We start from the raw sequence: 18618 nt of genomic DNA, 5'->3' as shown, positions 1-18618 counted from the left end.
TGTGCTGTTGTTGCAGGATCATACACCATGCCCATCGAAAGGCTACCCTTGGTGGTGTAAACGCAAGCCTGAGAAAGGTGACCCGTATCGACCCGAACCAAACCAGTCAGTGGAAACAAGCCATTTGGTGTCCCTTTCACTTTTACTGAGGCATTAGAACTCACACAGACCGCAGGTTGAGCTCCCACTGCTGGCCTCACTAACACCACTTTCAACAGCAACCTAGTTTTCCCATGCGGCCTCCCATCCAGGTACTGACCAGGCTCAGCCCTGCTTAGCTTCAGTGGGCTGAAGGTGATGTAAGTATGTACAATGCATGTGTATGGGTGTATGTATGCATAATACATTTTCTGTAGGCATTAAAAAAATAAATAAAAGTGACTACTGTGGACTACAGGATGGAGATTTTCACAAGATTAAGTGACACTGGTGACTACAACGTTGGCAAGTTTAATATAATGTTCTAATTTATTTATTCATTTATTTATTAATGAATTGGCAACACTATACAAAATGAAGTAGTTTAATGTGAAACTGATAAGGATAGATATGATTTTAAAAAAATCTCCACTTTAAGGGCATTCCAAAGGCTGCATTTACACTGCAGATCTTGTTAGTCAATTCTGATTTAGTGATTTTTTTTGATGACCAGCTCACACTATGTTTTAAAAGTAAATCATATCTGATTGTCTACACACGGCAAAGGCGCAATGACCAGAGGGAAAAAAAGTGGGTGCTGATCAACAGCAAATAATAAAAAAGCGATATTTTCTCCATTCCTGTATTTAATCTGTTGGCAGGGTTTCATTTTTTTCATTTTGAAAAGCTGATCTACTGTCTTACACTGCAGACACGAGGGCACGGATCAGATTCATATCGGATACATTTGCACATATGAACAAGGCCTGAATCTAATTTGAGTAAATCGGAATCCATGTGATTTTTTCTTGCTTACACCTACATGGGCCATATCCAATCTGTGCCACATGGGAGAAAAAATAAATGAATAAAAATCGGAATCGAGTCACTTGAATCATGCAGTGTAACTGCAGCTTAAGTGACAAGCAATTGTAATCTTTATACAAGTATACATTTAAACATTTTGAAGCCCTAAAACAGGGAAAATAACCACCATATATAGACTTCATCACACTCAGGATGTGTGTCTCTGAAATAAAAGTAGATAATTTGATTGCAATTTGTTTGCAATTATGAGATAACTGCTTAAATAGAAAAAAACACTCTTAGTGCAAAAGTAGATTACTTCTATTAAACATTTGTCTGACTAGCATTCATCAGAACTTGCACTTAGTGTCAACAAGATGCCATTTGTTGCTATTTACATTTGGGTGCAAACATCATCTACCACTATTTACTCAGTGTAAATAGCATCTATCTTCTATTACACTTAGTGTAAATAGCTGCCACCCAATAAAAAAGCCATCAAAGCACCCGTGCCTGTAAACAGAAGTCATCCAAACATCAATCGCAATCCATGCTCTAGAATTTTCTGTGATCATTCCTGTAGCATTCGCCAGCAACATTAAGCTGAGTCCCACTGATGAGGAGAATGAATTCATTTAAGTTTCTTCTGGCACCAACCATGTCGAAAACAACATCAAGAGGTCTGGAAATCCAGATGAGCCACAAAACAAATGATTAATGCTGTATACAAAGCCAAACACACACACACAGTGTAAATTGTTCAGTAGTGGTTTTCACTGTGGTGTCTTCAAAACAATACTAGAGGATTCCGTGCAGAACAACATCTACGATTTATAGATCTGACCTACTACCTTCAGAAAATAGAATAGCATAAAATAGAAGCCTTCCAAACTGTCGTGACAAGTCAAACACTACACGACTGCATGTCTTGCTAGGGCCCTCGACACTAAACAAAATGACTAACCCCAGTGTCAGGGCTATGAGAGGCCCCACTGGCCTCTCCTCAAGCAGCTGAACTTGCACAAAAGCAGCCACATGGCTCCCAGTGGCACGCATCTCGCCGGCTAATGAGAGATGCAGCACTGAATTACAAATGTTCTGGCAGGAGGGTTAGCGTACCCAAAGACACTTCCATTGCATCGCTCTAAGGGGGAGGTCTTTAAATGCGCTCAGACTCTCTTTCCCTTACACACACACACACATGCACAACAAAAACCACAGAGGCTGATTTTTAAAAGCCTGAAATGATTACGGTATAAGCCACTTCCTCATTACAGTAAATGTCTTCAATATGGCTGCTTTCAGAAGGGACTGTCAATTCCAGTCGGCACCTGATCAGCACATTTGGAACGCAATGGATGAAAACTAATGCTACAATGATCCACAAAAGCAGACAGAGGAAAGGACAAAAACCACCTCCAGAGCACAGAACAGTCTGTCAGCGTCACGAAGGGGAACACAGTTGTGAAAGAGAAGTACCGCTGCCAAGAGTTCTGCCTGTTGCTGCCGTGTCTTGGCCACATGTCAGCATTCACGACAACATCAGTGAGGTTACTCCGCCTTGAGCCAAGTGCAAGCAAGACAAAACACAAAGGAACTGAGAAAGCATGTCTGGAAATACTACTTAAAAGAGGAACAAATCATTGTTCGTCCTTGATGTACCAATTCTGGCATGACCAATACTAGTCCTTTGAACCCGAAGAACTCCTTATTGCTACTTCCCCTATAGCTTGAAAAGTTTAAGAGATGGAGATTAACACTTTTGGTATTAAGGATTTATACTGGAGAAAGTTGGCGTTGCGTTGTTATAACAACAACTAGGGCAGTGTTTCTCAACCACGTTCCTGTAGGACCACCAGCTCTGCACATTTTCCATATCTCCTTAACCAAACACACATGATTCAGATCATCAGCTCATTAGCAGAGACTAAAAGACCTGTAATAGGTGTAACAGACAAAGGAGACTTCCAAAACACGCAGTGCTGATGGTCCTCCAGGATTGTGATTGAGAAACACTGATCTAGGCACTTACATTAAAGACATTGTTTTGCTCTGTGACAAAATAATTTTTATATATACACTCCTCAACATTTGTCTCAGATGGTAAAAATTTTTACAAATTGTATAGAGGTCCAGATATAGACCAAATCCTAACCCTAAAATCTAGGCCTGGATCTTGGTGGTTTACAGCAATGTTACTACAGTATTAAACTTTTTCTGAAATTCTTGCAAAATAATAAAATAAATAATAAAAACAATGAAATAAATAAATAATAAAGGAGTTCTGATGAAGTCAGTATCACCTACTATCACATTTTGCCGCTGCTCACTAAATTTTCACAGACAAAATTTCTTTAATGCATTCAAAATTCATTCTGCTTGAAGGGTGAAAGCTGTGTCAAAGACTTCACAATGGATTTAACTTGACAGAAAGATTTAAAAATAGATTAAGTCTATTCTATGCGAGCAGTGCTTCAAATAATCGCTGCATGATTGACAATACAAACGTTTGAATACAGACTTGTCTTACTATTTACTCACACTCAAGTGGGTCTAAACTTTTAGACCCAAAACAAGACATTTTGAAGAATGATGGAAAAACACCTATTGACATCTACAGCAGAAACAAAACATACTAAGGAAGTCAATGGCTGCGTCAGAAACCGCATACTATATAGTACGCTAAAAACAGTATGTAAGCCGAGGAGTATGTCTGAATCTATAGAATTCGAAAAACAGTATGCAAGAAGTACCCGGATGTGTACGCATTAAAGTGCATCATGCACCATGCGCTATCCCATGATGCCCTGTGAGAGAATCCATGAATGGGGGTGAAGCGACGCAACTGACGTGGGTAGATCATGTGATCATGAGAAAATGGCGGATGTAGTATTATCGAATTCCATTTATACTGCTCGCATTCATACTGTGTAGAACGTACTTTTCTAACGGTCGAGTAATACGTTTAAATTCAAATGCAGTACCTACTGAGTAGTAGGCAGTTTCGGACGCAGCCAATGACTTTTTTTCTAACATTCTCAAGTATGTCTTTCTTTGTGTTTAAACAAAGAAAGAAACTCAAACTGGTTTGGAACTATCCTAAAGACCCAGGCTAAAGCTTAACAGATGTTTTTTTTTTTTTTCTTAATTGAAACAATACATCTCGAAACCAAATTTGTTTTAACATTGGAGCTCTGCTGATGCAGACTTCAATCACATGATAAGCCATCTCTAGAGCATTATTTGCATCATACACCACAGCTCCCTCACCACACTGCACGGGAATAACTCCATCTGATATTATGACCTTTTATCTCATCATAATACAAAGTACAGGGCAGAGGAATGAAAGGCAGGGAAGGGAAGAATTCAACACGTAAACAACACGTAAGCCGTACCACTTATCAAAGCACTGCTGCACCTGTTTTTATGTTAGCAGAGCAAATTCCTTGCATTACATAGGCATATCCGCATACGTAACAACCTGTGCATGTTTGCTGATGTGGGAGTGAGCCCCAAGCAAGCAGTCACACATTGACCAAGGAGCTCAGCACTTGTGAAGGTTGGATCACATATGATTGTAAAGGTCGATAAGCGAAAGGTCACATTGCATAATGCACTGTGGTGATGCAACAGCCATAAAAAAAGAGAGCGGCAGCGCTATCTGTAACTGCACCAGGCCAGATTCACATAATGATATTGTGAGGTGAAGCATCATTTCTTGGCAGAGCACTTTAGCAGGCTGCTCCAAGAAAGAAAAAAATTCCCTGTAAAATATTCAAAGGATAACTATAAAAAATTATAAACAGACACTCAAGCCAGCTATTATCTGCCAAACAGATCTGGCATCAAGAGAGTCCCACATAGCCACTGCTTTAATGTAGATTCATAAACACCTATAATTTACGGGGGGAGGGGGGACACATAAGACACATACACACATTTAAATTAACTGATATTGATGTGATATATATACATATACCCCTGCAAAAACAGTTTACTCCATTTAACCTGTGGTTAATTATGCGCTTACAACTCCTTTCAGAAGTATTTCTGTCATCTTAGCACTATTTATATAATCCACCATGCATTTATAATGAAATGACATTTTCACTGCATAGGTTCAAACTATTTTATCATTATTATTGTTTTATGATTACAGTGCATCAGCACCATTGTAAATTAAAGACCATGGGTGGTAGAGCTTGTTCATACAGTGCGCCTAAGCTATGGGTCTACCCATCAGCATCATGAATGCCTCTTCTCTAAACTGTTTTAGGAAACTACTCAAGACTCACATTTTTACCATTGCTTTTAACTTAGGTTGATTATTTTTACCAATTTAATCATTCAATTGTATTGTTCATATTTTATTGTCTTATTGTGGTGTTTTTACTGTTATTTTTTTTTTTAATCACTCTGCTTTCTTACTGTATGCTTTGGCGCTTTGGGTCTGAGAATTTCGCACTGTAAATAAAAATGATTATTATTATGATTCATTAAAAGTGTTTTTATCTATTTAGACTCTAGATTCTTTTAGTATTTAGATTCTAGTCGACTCAAATACCACAGTTTACCAACAAACTCACGAGATTAACTCAGGCCTTTTACAACAGCTGGCCTCCTGAGGTATGATCCATGAATTTTGCTAAGTCACATCCTTGGAGAATTCAGGAGAGAAAAAAAAAACATTTGCATTAAAACACAGGGTTAAATGAAGCGCAGTGGTGCTAGTGGCAGGCGCTGAAACACAAACATACAATCTCTCACACGCAGAGCCTCGCAGCTTTCTCCTCACAAATGGACGAGGTGCCTGCATTTACATTGTAAAGCTGGAGGACTCTGAGCGGGGGAAGGGGTCAGAGGGAGGGCTCTGTGAGCCTTGGCCCTGCTCTCTATTTTTGTTTCCAGCTTTTTTGTGCGCCACACACTGCTGTGGATTTTTCAACTTGGCCCTCATCAGTTGTACGCCTGATGAAACAAACACTGACAGCTTCTTTACATTTGTAAAGGCCCCTACAGCAGCTGTGCCTATCTCACCACACGTCTATGAATCAGGGTTCGACCCCAGCTGGGCCTGCAGAGAGAGAGAGAGAGAGAGAGAGAGAGAAAGAGAGAGAGAGAGTCGGATAGAGAGAACGAGAGAGGAAGAATAGCCATGGGTAACCCCCGTTCCCCCCCGCACCATGTGCCATGTTCACTTCAACAGAACAAGAACACAAACGCAAGCTCCGGCTGCATTCATTAGCCAAAGTCTAAAATCAAAACCAGCATAACTATTTTCTCTGAAAACAACCCTCAAAAATAATTATACAGAGAAGTTGCTTCAGAGAGTGTCAAGACGACCTCGTTGAGAGAAGCCATTAAAGGGGCTCGTCTGAAAGCAGAAGTGCCTACTTGCCCCCCTTCTGCTGTTCACACACGTCTATCAATCAGGGATGGTCTAATTGCATTTTCTTGTTTGCTCTTATTAACATCTATTATCATATTTTTTTCTCCCTCTCTCGTTTTCCACTAAATGAATTTTAATAATATTCACAGCACATGTGAACGAAAATGGGGCAATAAAAAAAAACGGGGGTGGGGGGGGTGTCCCTTGGACTCATGTTCCAGGGGATATGGTTAAGCCAAGCATGTATAATTGTCTTACGCTAATTAAGGGGAGGCAGAATGCAAGGGGCCAAGAGTTGTGCAGGCCCAGGGGACAGATCCTTCAGGTTGTTTTTGTTGTTTGCCTGACCAGATTTTAGCACAGCTGTCTGCACTGCACAGATGTGACACAAACAGCCATGTTCGAAATGGTTCAGGTCCATTCTATACACCCTACATATGACCCTAACCATGCATGAGGTGTGGTCTATACAAGACAGAGCAGACCCCAGTCTGAGATGCAACAGAAAGTCAGACTTTATAAACAACAGTATTTCAAAAAGGAGAAAGAAAAAACACACATTTTAACCAGTTATTTTCTTTGACATTTCTTTAGAACTTTATACAACAGAGTAAAGAAATAAATCCAAACAAGAGTCCAAGCAAAATAATTAGAGCTGTGCTTGTCATAATATGTTTTCCTCAAATACTTTTCCTTTTTTAAATGTCCAACAAAAATGCAGTGACTTAAATAATATTTTTCATAAATCAGACAATCTGTGTGAAAAAAAAAAACAGAACAGAACAACACTTTGTCAAGTTATTTTAGGATGGCTTTTAAACTTTTACCAGTACAGGGGTTTTAACTGAATCAGTCTTCTCAAGAAGTACAGCTACCACGTGGCCCAAGACTTCTGTTGTAATCACTTTCATTTCCCTTGTCAATCAACAAATTTGTAATTGCGTCACATTTTTGTAAGCCAACGTGACAACGAGATGCTGCACTAGTACAGTACAACAACAAAAAGTAAAACGATTTCCATAACCTTTACATAAAGGGATAAATGGCACAGATAACGTGCTTGGAAACTGCCCCCGTTTTGCGTCATCATAACCTTAAAGCTTTGCCATGTTGGTTTTACTCACGCTAACCTGTTGCTGATGAAAATAAAAACTTAAATATTAATACCGAATCACTAAAACATATTTTAAATCGATATTTAGCGATTAAGCTCAAATGTGACTCTTAGGGAGGAAAAGTTATAAATAATCGAGAGCACGTGACAAACCTACTTCACACAACAGCAGACAAAAATTGGCTGCACGAGCTAACCCTTTCACGCGCTGGAGGGAAATTATTTCTTAATGTTAGCTTGATTTGAGAAGATCTTAGTTGATAACATGGACACTGAAAAATGTAACAGTCTCGCAAACTACGAAAAACAAACTCCTTAAATAACGTTACAGGTAAAGCGCCTGGAAACTCTGGTAAGGAGGCAGTTCTTTGAGGGTTAACCGAGAGAGGTTTGGTCGGCTGTCTCTGAGGAGACTCGGGCTTTTGTTATGGTAGTCTTTCTTAATTCCGCTCCCGAGTAAAGTAAATCACCAGCCAGAAAAGTTCAAGCCTTATGTAGTGCCCAGTTCTCCAACATTTCTACAAGTTCGCCGGTTCACTAACCTATCGTAGAGGAAATGTTAAAATGGTCGTTTGCTTTACACGCGAGCCTCTGCAATGCGACTGGATATATTCTATAAACGACATCCCATGTGCTTAATAAAATCTGGTGTGTAATATTACGATCGGTAAGCATTTAATGGCTTATATAGCTTAAAACGTGCAGAGACTCATCGAGTTAAAGGAGACAAAAAAACGTCTTTCAGGGAAAGCAATCCCCCATATTAATGACTAAGGTCGTGTATTCATTTTAATATGTTAAGACTGAGGACAATCCTCTCTTCTGAATCTTAATAAATGAACTTTACATCTGCCACCAATTTAAAGCCTCCTCTGTCGTCAAGGGCAGAGGAAATACTTTCTTTGCACAGTTACTTTGAGAACATTAAAGAACCCATTGCTTACACTTAAAGAACGTTACATCCGAAATAAACAAATGGGTGATGCCAGGGGAGTTGGGACAGTTGTTTTTATGACTTGTGTCTTTTTGCAGAATCCTGCTCGTGAAAACAGATCCCAGAATAAAAGAGGGCGATGTGGTTGTCCTCGCCGCTTGGAGACTTGAGGCATAGAAGAGCAAACAAAGCCATTCTGATCACAATAACATTAATTTGACACTGGAGTTTGCCAACAACAACAAAACAAAACACGTCCAGGTTTACAAACGAGTTTTGCAAGCTTACATCTGTCGTGCAAAACAATCATCGCCAATGATGATTTCAGAGTAAAAGCAAAAGAAAATAGGCGTCCCTGGAACTTCAGAGGAAGCCCTTTAAATCTATTGAAGTGGTGTGAACATAGTGTGATGCATTTATTTCGTTTTCAAAGCCAGACTTGGCACAACAAGAGCCATCCGTGATCAAAGTTTACGCATTTCACATCGACACAAAGACCATCGAACAAACTTAAGATCAGCCGCATACGAAAGATCAACACTTACGTATTTCTTCTGAATGATATTCCTCTTAGGTCTTTCCTTGCTCATTCTGCAATCCAAAATGATTTATTGTTAAGCAGAGAATCGCCACATGAATTTTCTTCCTGCTTCTCTTCTCGTCTCCGATTTAAATCCCCTGTAGTTTGCCTGGCTGTGCAGAATTCCCTCTTCGATCGCCGAGGATTCCTTGTAGAATCGCGGAATTAATAATCCCAAAAATTAGGGACCCATCGCCAAGGATAGAGGGCAAAATAAACAATCACATCGGCACACCATAGTTAAAAGCATTCGCCACAATAAACTTCCATCAGTGATGTTCATCCCGGCTCTTTAAAACATGTAGGTTCATTCAAGTGAGGATGTAATTGTTCGGTGGCCAGTTACATCTTGTTTTTAAAAGGCATATCCAATGGTAGGATGAAATAAATACAATTTAAAAAAAAGGAAAAGGGTTCGTTTTGGCTGGAGCTAGCAGACAGTGAGTGAACTCCAGCAGCACCACGGGCTCTTGTGAACACAAGGCGACGCTTCTTTCTTTAAGCAGCCTATCACACCCCACAGCACGCTCAGCGGTAACTTTAAAGAGCTTAGGGAGCGTCGCAAAATAACCACGAGCACAGAAACGAACACAACTTCAGAGTTGGCGAATAAATGAATGGGCGATTCAGTCACAAAGGATTTTTATGTATTATGGAAGTCATTCAAATGACGAACTCGAGAGCAAAAAAAAAAAAAAAAAAAACCTGATTGGGACATCCCTATTTTAAAGAAATCTGAAAATCTGTAACCATTGACTTTCATTGCAGGAACGAATATATTGGAAGTCAGTGGTTACAGAATTCCTGATTTCTTCTAAATATAATTTCATTCAATGGAAGAAAGAAACTCATAAAGGTTTGGAACAAATAAGAGTGAATAAAGGACACTTAAAAAAACTGTATCATTCAACTTTCCTCCCAAACACTTGCAGATTGGTTTAGTTGGCATTACAACTATTATGATATACTGTAGCATCATACTATGTTGCAACTCAAAAACAAGATATTTAGGGTACATTTACATGAAAAATATTGCTTCATGACTTTGAAAAGTTTTACATACAGACTACAACTATGTTAAGCTTTGCACACATGGGGTCCTGTAGACCAGAGGTGGGCAAACATTTTTTTTAAGGACTAAAAACATTCTTGGTTGAGGGTTGTGGCACGAAGGTAAATAAAGCAGTATTTATTTTTAAGTGTTTATTTCAATTTTTTTAATTACATTTATTTATTAGTATTCAAAAATAAAAAAGCAAAAATAACTAACAATATTACCTAATGAATTGTATAGTTGTACATCTTATAATGAATTTATTAAAATAAAAACAATTTTATATCACAATGGAGTTCAATGCTGTAAATGCTAGTCAAGTTGATGAGGTCTTGTGCATTGTCCTCTACCTGCAAGGTGACAGTATTTACATTTAAAAAATCTGATTAATTTACAATATTTAATTTCAATTGTATTATTTATTTAGATTTTAAAGCTTAACAATAAAACCAACAAATTGTTAAGTTAAATCAGAAATGGCATTATCTGCTAAATCTATATAATTAAATACCTGTCATTCTTCCTTTCTTCTCAGATGGGACCGTGGGCCAAATCAAAGTTACCATGGGCCAACTATGGTCCGCAGGCCCATGTTTGGGCATCTCCGCTGTAAACCCTTTCCATGCACACATGGGTGTTTTAAAAACTACTCCTTTTGTATGCCATTTTGTCATTTGTCTTCTGAAACTAAACCACTTTATAAGCTAGTGAAATCTTCTGTTATCTCTTTTGTTTGAAGTCACTTTGTGCTCGACAGCTCTTCATAGCATGTGTTTGTGTTTTCATGTAGACACAATTTTTACTTTTTATATAAAAGAAGAAAAACTGAGTATGCCATAATCTGCCGTTTATCAATATATATTTGTTATCACTCTCAAATGCCTAGAGATTTTACACAATGTGCATGACTGTTTTAACCAAATCATGATGTTGTTTACACTGAGAAAATAACAGTACTGTGTTTTGTATTCCATTTTAAAAATGCTATACAAAAAGGCTCTGAAAAATGCAAAGGCCACAAACTTTGTTGTCTTAACTAGGCTAGACTTAAGATGTATACACGAACACACTTCTGGTAACTGGGCAAAAGTGAAATGAATCTCCAGAAATGAGTCATGATCAGATCTTGAAACAATGACAGGAATCTGAAAGGACTGCGTAAGTAATTCACAAAAAACAAGTTTGTCACCAAACGGAATATTCATGTTTTTGTCATAACGGGTGATTGTGGAATAACCCTTGCATGGGAACAAAAACATGACAACCATACAAAATCTTAGCCTAGAGCTAAATTTTATTCCATTAGGTTATGATGTGTGTAATTATAAAATGTTCACATGACTTCAGTTTGTGATCTTGCTGACCAACTACTAGTAGTATTAGAACAGTTTAGTGATCATCTGAGAGTTTAGATTTTTCCCCTTGTAGAAAGTAAAAATGTTGTTGTGGTTTTATCATCCACACTAACATGAGAATTGCTGCAGAACTGTACAAATCCAAATGATCAAAGTATTTCCACTGAATTGCATGAACAGGGATTATGATGGATCAATACTTAAAAGATGAATAATTGAATTTCAGCCTGGTGTTTCACAGGTATTATCTATCAAATTACATCGTCTAGCCTCCCAAATTCAAATGGAGCACATTTAATGGTGTTGGCAGAGCACCGACGTGTTTGATCAATAATAAATTGTAGAGGGAACATAATTACACGAGTAGTTCTGTTAATTTTTATTCGGAAGTGACACCAGATACAGGGAGAGAAGACAGACAGAAGAAAAGTGAAACGTAAGTACTTCCTGAGCTTGCAGCAGCTACACTTTTTCCGATGCACATTGTTTGATTCAAGTTCTTAATCACTATATTTCATACACATTTTTTTATGAAAAAAATTTGATTTATTGTCCTAACAAATTGCAGGCAACACTTTAAAAGCTCTCAAAAACTTAAGTGATGATTGTTTGGGCTGGCATGGTACGCTTGATGTCCTCAATGTATTTATTTATTTATTTTATAACAGGGACATGAATACGTTTTTGTCTTTTTGGCAGGTGGTGTTATCCTGACAGAATTTTTACAGCAACACTTCAAAGTACCATCAGACCCAGGGTTCATTTCTAGACTTCAGATAGAATGCCAGCAGTTAACAGAGATTACAAACCATAGAGATCTAGTATATGATATTACATCAAAGGAAATCCATCCATCAGTCGAGCTCATGTGTACCACATAAAACTATCCCCTGACCTACAGAATGCAACCTATTTTATTCGGAACAGGATCCAAATTGGGAGTGAGAGAGCTGACATTTCGTCGCCTTAGAATTTTAAGGTTTTATCTGACATTTTTGTCAAAATTGAGTTAATCACATATTCTTATTAAATTACAACTCATTTACATTATGGGATTTTTTTTTATAAGTTGTTTGCATTTTAAGACTTATTATTTAAAAAACAAATGTTACACACATACTGTTTGCTATATGGAATGCAAAAAATTTTTTGAAGCTCAATATCTTAAAATCACTCAGAATGCAGATAAAACCTTATAATTCCAAGGTGACAATTTTCTGCCAGCTGTATTTCAATCTGTGAGATTTAGCATCTATTCCACATGTAAAATCTTTTGTTATGTGGTATTTCTTCATTTGCATACCCAATTGTTACATCAACATAATTAGATATTTATTGATTGTGTTCATTAGAAATTAGATTGGAAATTCATTTCAGTGTGTCTCTAGATTGAGAATGTTAATATTCTGTGCATTCTTAAAAGTAAAGATTCTTTATTTAGCATCAATGGTTTAATGAAAACCTTTAATATCCATTAAACATTTGTGGCAGAAAGTATGCTAAAAAGAAAGTAATTTAAATGTAAAACATTCCTCGCATATAGAACATGTTTTAAGGCATCTATGATGAAAATCAACTTTTGAAAGCTGTTTGGACAGAACTGTGTGTAGGTAGAGTGTCCACTGTCATATTGGAGTAATATAAACACAACAAGTCTCTTCTTTTTTTTTAATTTCCTGAAGTAAAAATAGGTCCCAAATCCCAGTGATTTTGAGGCCCACCGCAACGTGACGTAGAAGTGCATTCTCCCCCCTCACCGAATTGATTAATAGGCGCCGTGTAAATGACCACACATGTCCACTGAACTTATTTTGCAAAGAAACTTGTTTAAAATGTCCAAGTCATTTTTATAATTTTATAAATTAAAATAGCTAATTATTTACTGCTATAATCACCATGGCCGCATGATGTCAGTAAACCCACATATAAATATATGTGTGTGTGTACTGCAAACGGCATTTGTGTGTGACTCATCCTTTCAGAAAGGCTTGAATAAACTCCACCTCAAATACCTGAAATAAACTTTTTGACTCATGAGCTGTATTTCAGCTTCACCCGTGTCTGTCTCTATCACTGTTATGATCACCAGCGATCTAGTGGCTGCAGATCATTGGTAAACATGCAGTTCGCTAAAGAACTACAAATCCACTGGCGTTTGGACTACAAGTTCCCCCATACACTTTGAATACAGCTGTTTTTCTTTCAGTTTGATTACACACACACAAACACACAAACCCACACGTGGAGGATTGTTACAGAATGATTACAGGGACTTTAAATACAGCACAAACACACACATCTTGGCTAAGTCTTGTTCATCTGTTACTGTGAACATTTAGACGCATTTCACTTGCTTTGCCGTGTTTTGACCCTCGCCTTGTTTGTTTGTTTATGTTGTTTGCCTCCTGCCTGTACTGACCATTCGCCTGACTCTGGATTGCCTATATACATCTGTTTGTTCCTGTGATGACCGTTGTTTGCCTGTCCATTCTCTTAACAAATCCTGCATTTGGATCCTCATGTCCTTTGTCAGTGTTCATAACATTACAATTACTGACTGCTGTTTATCTGATGTAATGCAGGAGAAACAGACATGCAAGTGGAAACGGTGGTTGGGGAGAACTAGCATTAAAGCCACAGACTACAAAAACAGATATTCTGTTCTTAGACACCAAATGGGCATATTCTGGAGGCTATAATACATTATCTGATGGGTATTATGAGCTGAAACTTTACAGACACATTCTGGAGACACCATCTTACATCTGGTAAAAGGGGTAAAATAGGAGCCCTTTAAAATACTAAAACATACTAAAATACTACAATCAGCATGCAAGCCCAGAACATGGATTTATTTAATACAACATCAGTGAGGACCAGTGGTGTAAAGTAACATTACAAATACATTACAAAAATTTTTGTAATCGAGTAGTTTTTCTTAGAAATTGTAATTTACTAAATAGTTTTCAAAATGTGTACTCATACTTTTCCTTGAGTACATTTTTAGCTCAGTACTGGTACTTTTACTCCACTACTTTCCTTCAACCTGTAGTCACCACTTTATTATTTCCTGTCTATGGGGATTAGAAAAATCAGTCATGCAATTCCTGTCCAATCAAATCGCACACAGAAGGTAAATCATATCATAATCAACTACCTCAAGACATGGGAAATTTATATTTGCAGCAAACTGTTAAAAATCATTAAAAGTGTCCAAGAAGTTATTCAAAATCTTTACCTGCATTGAACCAGAGACCCCAACGTTGTGGGGACATTGCATTTAGTTTGGAAATGAAAATCAGGTAGAAGTCAGAACCCAACGTTAGGCTGACGACGTCAATGTCCAACCTAAAAGCAACCAAATATCAACGTCTAATGATGTTACAGTTTGATGTTGTGTGGTTATTGGGCATCAAAATAAGGTTTTCCTTAGATGCTGGCTAGATATTGAATTTTGGTCACCTGACATGACAACCTAAATCTAACCTAATATTAAAGTCTTATGATGTTGTGTGCCGGGCAACAACTAAATGCACAACAGAATGATGCGTTTTCACACATCTACAAATTACATTAAAACGAATCAGCATTTTACAGTGTAGTACTCACTTCTCACTGCTCTTGAGTACTTTTAAAACGTCTACTTTTTACTCATACTTTGAGTAATATTTACAACAGTTACTTTTACTCTACTTGCACTACATTTTTAGTCAAGTAATGGTACTTTTAACTTAAGTAGGATTTTTCAGAACTCTTTCCACCTCTGGTAAAGACAATTGTTGAGTAGAATCTGTTTGGTACCCTGTCAATGAAAAAAAATGTGGTTAGTTAATTAAAAGGCATGAATGATAATAACATTAGGACCACTAAAATCACTATTGGCCCTGTCAACTGTGATGTCTTCATGTTAATTCCCATGGGAATGTATTTAAGTGGGAGGATCATGGATGGCTGAATTGAGAATAGCAAACCACAAAAATGAATTGTGGTTGCTTTTTAGACTCCCTTAACCAATGCAGACATTTGTTAACAGCTTAGATGTAGAATAGCTTCTTTTTTCTGGAAATACAATTTAAAGATATAATATAATCAGAAAATCTCAAAAAAGAAATATATGAAATTGAATCATTTTTTAGACATCCAGATGAGGTTGTTGTTTTTTGTTTTTTCACAGCAGAGAGAGTGCTTGTTTTCGAGGAACACCGATGTCATTTTCTTCCCCTTTTGTTGCTTGTAGTTTGCTGTGGTCTCTAGGGCTGCCCAGACTCTGTTGTGAGTGACATTTAAACCCATCTGAATCAATGAGACAGACTGCTTTGGGGCTCCCAGGTACCGCTGCAACAGAGCCAGCCACTCTCTCTCACACACAGACACACACATACATACTTACCCCCAGAGGAGTTACTACCAGCATTCTAGTTGCAGCACATTGCACCTTAACCGTTTTGGTTTTTCATCTTATCAAAAAAAGTTGCCACTGTGACACTGCGCAGACCTGGTAATCCAAAGCTTAAGAGCAATGTTACTGCCTGTGTGTGTGTGTTCACGACGGCTATAGCCACATGGCTTAGTGAAGGACAAGCCAGCCATTGATTAAAGCTTTCACTCTTGATAGAACTAATTGTGCGGTGAGGCTGAGCAGACTGGCTAATTCAGGTTGATGTTCGCTGACCGGGAGCAGGGTTGAATTATAGTGACTGAATCAAGATTGATTTAAGAGCTAAGCATAAAATCTATATTCATGTTAAAAGATTAAATTGAAATAAATTGTGGCGTAAATCAGGCTCTCCTTGAAGCACAACTTTTCTTGTGGGAAATGTGTCATCAGTGATAGTGCTGTAAGTAGTCAATAAATTAAAATTTGAAAAAACTTTGCGAAGGAAAGTAACAGTCAGCAAATATGTTAAAGAATCATAATGCTTAATTTAAGTACAGCTCAACTCCTGTAGACTCCAATTTAAGGTGAATCTGAGCTTGGATTGGGCGTCTTTTACTATTTAATATCTGTTTCTCTCAGAAAGACGAAAACAACATGGAATTTCTCTCATTTGTAACAAGGTCAGAGTTGCAGTGTTGAGACTAAACTCTCTCAGGCCTTTCATTAAAGTGGCTTTACCCCTTCCCCCCCTTTATGTGGCCCCTGCACTCTACCGAGACTAGTCAAGATCACAAACATGCTGGGTTTTTAAAGCTCAGCCCCCCACCATGAGGGACTTCATTCGCGGCGTATGATAATTGGACACCTTGAGTAAGAAAATCCCCTCTGGAAATATACTCACCCTGGGTAATTGCATCAGGTAAATGCAATGTAAACATTTGTAATTGTGTGCAAAGGTTGCACTGCAGAACAAAAAAAACAGACTCAACTGTTGTGTATAAGAGTTGATGTATAATATTGAAAGCAGTTTTGAGCTTTTTAACACTGAATTCAAGTAAATTATTGGTGGTACTTTGGACATGTATTATCTCCAATTATAACTTAAAGGATACCTATGATGAAAATCTTCTTTCGGAAGCTGTTTGGACAGAACTGTGTGTACAGTATGCATAGTGTTGTTACTGTCATACTGGAGTGATAGAAACACAATAAGCCTCTATTTTAAATTTCCTGATGTTTTGAGGCCCATCACAACTTAGGAGTGCGGTTTCCCCGCCCAACAATTTGATTGACAGCTGTGTATTAACAAATCTTTGTAGTAACATGCAGGGCTTAATTTGTGCCAGAACATGCCAGATCTGGCACCTCTGAAAGGTCATCCAGCACCTCATTTTACCGCTCCCCCTCCTCAACAACCTCCTACCCTGTCCGCTGTTCATTTTCACTTACTTCGGCGACTCTCTAACCCTCTTCACCTTCGTCCGCGACAACCTCCCGCTCTTCACAACACCCCTCTGCCCTTCAACACCGTACAACCAACCCCATACCCTCCCCCTATTACAGCGATCTGTTCCAGGGACTCACAAATGAGGCACTGGTAACGCGTATAATCATATCAACAAGACAGGACATGCGCAAAGCAACTTTAAAGATGAAAAGATCTGTTCAGCGCTCTGTGATCATCAATCATCTTCAAATGTGATCTTGAATGAGTTTTACAAAAACCCACCACAACAAATGCATCAAATATTAATTGGGAAAGTTCTTACTGTTGTATTTCTCACAAATACATGAGATTTTACATGAGATCTGCTTGCTTTATGTCTGTCACTGTGCTGTTTGTCTGACGCAGCTGAGGTGAAAATTGAGGCACACTTTGGGACGTGTGGGCAAGGAGAAGTAGCATTAAAGGCATAGGCACAAAAACAGCTACAGTAGCCGCATTTCCAATATCTTGCCTAAAGCGAGTGAGCCAGGGCCAGATGCGTTTTCACTGTCACTTCCAGGGTCTCATCAGGCCAAAGCAAGGCTTTCTCAGGGAGAAACGATTGTACTCCAAACAATTGCTCAGGAGTACATGAGCTAAAATAAATAAACAAGGGAAAGAAAAACATAAAGCTGGTCAGTTTAAGATAGGCTATTCCATAAAACACCTTATAAGCCCGATCAGGCCCCGGAAGTGACAGTGGAAACGCCACTGGCTCTGGTTCGCCTGGCATGCTTGCTTTAGGCTCAATAGTGGAAATGCGGCTACTATGTTCGGAGCAGAAAATTCCAATATTTAAGAAGGTGTAAAAAAAATCTGATAGGTGTTTTGAGCTGAAACTTTACAGACACATTCTGGGAGACACAAAAGACTTATCATAAATCTTGAAAAAAGAAGTGCCCTCAAAGTCAGCATAGGCGCCGGCATAGTACCCCCCATTTTAAAAATGAATATTGTTATCCATTTCTCAGTGAATATAGGCAATGTATTTCGATGTGTTTAAACAAAACAGATATATTTATTACAATGATATTTTAGTCACCAAACATATTTAGCAATTGGAAGATAATACAATTAAATTCAAGCAAAATATTGCGAAAAAAAAAAAAAAAAAAACACCCTAAAAAATTTCAACAAAACATTTTTTTTTTTTTTTTTTTTGCGTCTCTTGATCTTTTCTATTTTTTTAAATTTGTATTTAATATTTTTCTACAATATATAAATGTGGGTGTGCTAGTTTTTGGACTGTTTATTGTAAGTTATTTTGTTAGATAAGCTCCAGATTTGGCTTCAGTACTGACTAATCTAATGTATATGCACAAATATAATAGTGTGGAGCTTCCTATTAAAAATATGAATACGAAAGATAGATTTGTGAGG

General features: G+C 37.9%; 1 protein-coding gene across 2 annotated transcripts in view; it reads right to left on the bottom strand.

Annotated features, from left to right (window-relative positions):
* The window catches only part of jarid2b (jumonji and AT-rich interaction domain containing 2b), a 188035-nt gene extending 178556 nt beyond the window's left edge, over positions 1 to 9479 (bottom strand). Inside the window, exon 1 of one of the 2 annotated variants that reach the window (XM_087294522.1) lies at positions 8931 to 9479. In XM_087294522.1, the coding sequence (XP_087150648.1) occupies positions 8931 to 8975 (45 nt within the window). In that variant the 5' untranslated portion in view covers positions 8976 to 9479. The remainder of the gene's footprint in view (positions 1 to 8930) is intronic. The other variant, NM_001202459.1, reaches the window with a different exon arrangement.
* Between the last annotated feature and the right edge of the window lie 9139 nt (positions 9480 to 18618).

Source organism: Danio rerio, chromosome 19 (genome assembly GCF_052040795.2).
Source record: "Danio rerio strain M-AB ecotype USA chromosome 19, GRCz13ab, whole genome shotgun sequence".
NCBI lineage: Eukaryota > Metazoa > Chordata > Actinopteri > Cypriniformes > Danionidae > Danio > Danio rerio.
The sequence above is the reverse complement of the archived record's forward strand: the minus strand, read 5'-3'. Positions and strand labels throughout refer to the sequence as shown.